The sequence below is a fragment of the Astatotilapia calliptera genome, chromosome 6 (genome assembly GCF_964374335.1).
Source record: "Astatotilapia calliptera chromosome 6, fAstCal68.1, whole genome shotgun sequence".
Lineage (NCBI taxonomy): Eukaryota > Metazoa > Chordata > Actinopteri > Cichliformes > Cichlidae > Astatotilapia > Astatotilapia calliptera.
In genome coordinates, this window is record NC_137427.1 from 37,589,814 (window position 1) to 37,593,827 (window position 4,014).

At 34.4% G+C, this 4,014-nt stretch overlaps 1 protein-coding gene across 1 annotated transcript; it reads right to left on the reverse strand.

The window, feature by feature from the left end:
* Positions 1 to 589: 589 nt before the first annotated feature.
* Positions 590 to 2,723, reverse strand: LOC113018034 (uncharacterized). Its single transcript, XM_080302611.1, has 4 exons — positions 1,775 to 2,723; positions 1,441 to 1,672; positions 995 to 1,359; positions 590 to 717 (listed from the first exon to the last, which is right to left on the reverse strand). The coding sequence occupies exons 1-4, from the start codon at positions 1,992 to 1,994 to the stop codon at positions 590 to 592; spliced, it is 945 nt and encodes a 314-aa protein (XP_080158737.1). The 5' UTR covers positions 1,995 to 2,723.
* Between the last annotated feature and the right edge of the window lie 1,291 nt (positions 2,724 to 4,014).

Below are 4,014 nucleotides of genomic sequence, written 5' to 3' on the forward strand. Positions count from 1 at the left end.
GTTGAACAGTTACAGGTGCAGCTGGTATTTTCTTTTTAATATATTTAAATTATCTTTGTAAATCAAGTTGCAGGCCTGGTTTTCTGAACTCATTAATGATTATTTTGAGATATTTGGCCCTCACAGGACAGGCACCATACAAACATATGCTTTTAAAGATGATGATGGATTAGTGTAGATTCAAAAGAGCAAAGTTTTTAAAATCAGCTCTGGTTTAATTATCTGTAGCAACACTATGAGTCCATACAACACTGAAGGGGAAACGTCTTGGCAAAATAAATACTTGCACATGTGTACATTTAGGTAGTAATACAGTTCTATCTGTGCTGAGGTATTTTGACAGTGATCTGTTATTATAAATTCTAGTGCCATCCAATAATTAGCCATAGTGCATGAATGTAGATTGTGCCTGACTTTTTGACTGCACTCCTTTCTGAGTGTATCCAGTATGTAAATATAAATGATTACCTGGCACAATGGTCTGCTGTAAGGTGGAGTTATGACGTCCCAGCTTGTTCTGGGCTTCACACTGTGTTCAGGTCTGAACTTGGTGACGGTGAAGTTCGGTCCAAATGCTTTTGGTAAATTTTCATTCCTCCTTGTACCAGGTGTAGTTAGCTGCTGGGTTAGCATCACTGCTACAGGTCAGAGTGACTGAACTGCCCTCCACTATCTCAGCAGAGGGACTCACTGACACAGAGGGAAGCTTTGGAGCATCTGGAGGAGAAATAAGGACAATGACAACATGGTTGGTTATAAATATACTCAAGTCTTTGCAGGTTTCTCACAACACTACAAAAATTATAAAAGGTAACATTCAGAAACCTTACTTATTTCCTTGTCAAACTTCCTTATATTGTAATAAACAGACATGATTGTGCAGTAAATCTGTTTTCACTCTTCATGATAATGAATTAACTCTTATCTCTAAAGTTGATGTTAACTGTTCAATTGAGATCAAAGAACTTAAAGCTTATAAATGTATTTTACTCACATTTCACATCAATGTTTCTGCTTTCAGATCTCTTTTGTCCCAGGTCATTATCAGCTGTACAGTAATACTTTCCAGAGTCAGAGGGCAGGATGGAGCTGAAAACATGTTGGTTTTGGTAACTGAGAGGGTTGATGACATCCTCCTTGTACCAGGTGTAGTTAGCTGCTGGGTTAGCATCACTGCTACAGGTCAGAGTGACTGAACTGCCCTCCACTATCTCAGCAGAGGGACTCACTGACACAGAGGGAAGCTTTGGAGCATCTGGAGGAGGAAACATAAGAATGACAACAAAACCAAATTTTAGAAATTTATATTCTAAAAAGAAAACATTGTAAACCTCCCAAAAGAAAGGCCTCTGACTAAAACTAACATACAGACACATTCACGTAAATAAGGAAAAATTAAATATAATTCTCTTAATGAAACAAAAAGTAGTGAACTCACACACTGTTGGAGAAGGGAATATCTCATATCCTTTCACAGCGCAGTAAAAACGGTCTGCAGAATCAAATGTGTTCAGCTGTAAATATTGTTCGTCTGATGAAAGTTTGTGTCCATTTCTGTACCAGATGTAGGAAGATTGATCGGGTAGCTGACAGTTGTTGTGACATGTCAGCTCTGTCCAGTTAGAATAAGAGTTTACTGTTGATCTCCTCACATGTACCTGGAGCTGTGGACCTGGGAGTAAAAAAAACAATGACATTATATCAGAAATATCTCAACATCTGCACAAATACACATGGAAATGTTTATCGTGAATTCCAGTCAAATATTTTTTACCTGTAACAGTCAAAGTGACTCCAGGTGATCCAGTATATTTCCCTCCTGGATCGTTTGTTATGAGCATGAACTTGTACTCAGCTGAGTCGCTCTCTCTCAGGTCTGAGATTCTCAGAGTGCAGTCATTGTTTTCACACTGATACTGAACTCGACCTGAATACTCTGGATCTGTTTTCAGGTCCACAGGCTCATTATCTTTGACTGTAGTAAACCAGAACATTTTCTGGATTCTTGTCTTTATGTCATTTATAGTCGATAGGTATCTGAATGTGGAGTGTATTTCTGCTGTTGATCCTTTGAAAGCACAGACCTGAGTAGAAGTGTAAGTCACCACTGTAACACAGAGCCCATTATAGAAAAATCAAAAAGCAGACTTATTTATATTCACTTTCATAGATCTGAATTCAATTTCTAAGATTCCATTTAGACATGTTTCATAGAGAACAAGACAGAATACAGCATAATACTGTTCTTTAAAGTGTGACTGGAACCTGTCAAGAATCTCATATATGTTTGCAAAAGGTTTAAACTGAAAAAGACCCAATTACTTGGGGTCTTATTTCTAACTAAAATATCCATACAAAAGGAATGAAAGAAGAAAAACAGAAAAATGAAAAAAAGAAAGAAAAATAGAAAAGGAAGAAAAACAGAAAAAAAATACAAAAGGCATGTAAGGAGTGTGTTTTTGTTTCCATTAATATAACTAATATTTCCTCTAGTCTTCTAGTAGTTAACACCGTCAAAATCAAAAAATGGCCTGCGTTTTTTAATGCTAATTGGTACTTATTTTTAATTTCTTCTGATGGAATATAGTTGTACTTAAGCAATTGTATTTTACTCATATTAACTTTATATCCTGATAGTCGACCAAAGTATTCAAATAACTGCATTAATTTAGGTAGAGAGTTTGATGGTTGACCCAAAAATATTAAAATATCATCTGCATAGCAGGCTAATTTATTATGGAGTGCCAGGACTGCCATAATGAATTAATTAAATACACCATTAAATAATTAATTAAATGTGTCAATAATTAATTAATTACATGTGTCATAACTATTTATTTAATTAATTAATTCCAATTTTAATTAATTATTGCCACATTTAATTAATTATTTAATGGTGTATTTAATTAATGCATTATGGCAGTCCTGGCACTCCATAATTTATGCTCCTTCTCATGGATATTAATACCTTCTACTTCTTTGTTTTGCCATATATAGTGAGCCAATGGTTCCAGATATAACGTGAATAATAATGGTGAGCACGCACAGCCCTGCCTTGTTCCTCTTTGCAGCTTAATACTATTTGATAGGTAGCCATTAATTTTAATCCTTGCCGTAGGGTTATCATAAAGTGCCTGTATTGTCTTAATTATTATTTCATGCAAGCCAAATCTATGCAAGACTCCATAAAGAAAGTTCCAATTAACTGAATCGAATGCTGAATCGATACTGATTACCATTGCTTCTACTTTATTCTGTCGAATATGGTTAATAATTTGTAGTGTCCGCCGTACATTATCTTGTATTTGGCGCTCTCGAATAAAACCTGTTTGATCATTATGAATTAGACTAGGTAAGAACTTTTGTAATTGTCTAGCCATGATAGATATAAACAGCTTATGATCTGTATTAAGAACAGATATTGGTCTATATGACACACATTCTAATTTATCTTGTTTTCTTTTGGGATAGCAGAGATAATTGCTTCTTTCCAGCTAAAAGGTACTTGAGCCTTCTTTAAGACCCAATTCAGTGTGAGAAGCATCACTGGTATTAATTCTTCTTTTAGCTCCTTATTGCTCTTCTTAGTTCCTTTTCTGTTATATCTTCAATCGAAGTTTTATTCTGTTCTTCATTCAGTACTGGTAAATCGAGAGAGTCTAAAAAACTGTTCATTTCAACTATACTACTCTCTGTCTTATTAGCATAAAGAGTCTTATAAAATGTTTCAAATGCACTCTGAACTTCTCCTAGTTTATTTTTTATTAATTTTGTCACTGGATGTTTAATTTTGTGAACTGTATTATCTGCTATTTACTTTTTTAGTTTCCAGGCTAAAACATTCATTGCTTTAGATCCTCCCTCGTAATACCTTTGTTTAAGAAACATAAAAAAAAATTTAATTTCATATGTAGTCAAATCATTTATTTCATTTCTTGTTTTGATGATTTCCTCCAATATATCCTGTGTTGTTTTTCTTTTATGCCTTTTCTCTAATTCTTCTAACTTATTTTG

Excerpts from the sequence above, each read along its gene's own strand:
- LOC113018034 (XM_080302611.1), bottom strand. The coding sequence starts at position 1,994 with ATGTTCTGGTTTACTACAGTCAAAGATAATGAGCCTGTGGACCTGAAA. Across the intron at positions 1,673-1,774 it reads AGTCACTTTGACTGTTACAG|GTCCACAGCTCCAGGTACAT; the intron begins GTAAAAAATATT and ends TTTTACTCCCAG. Across the intron at positions 1,360-1,440 it reads ATATTCCCTTCTCCAACAGT|TTTTAGTCAGAGGCCTTTCT; the intron begins GTGTGAGTTCAC and ends TCTGTATGTTAG.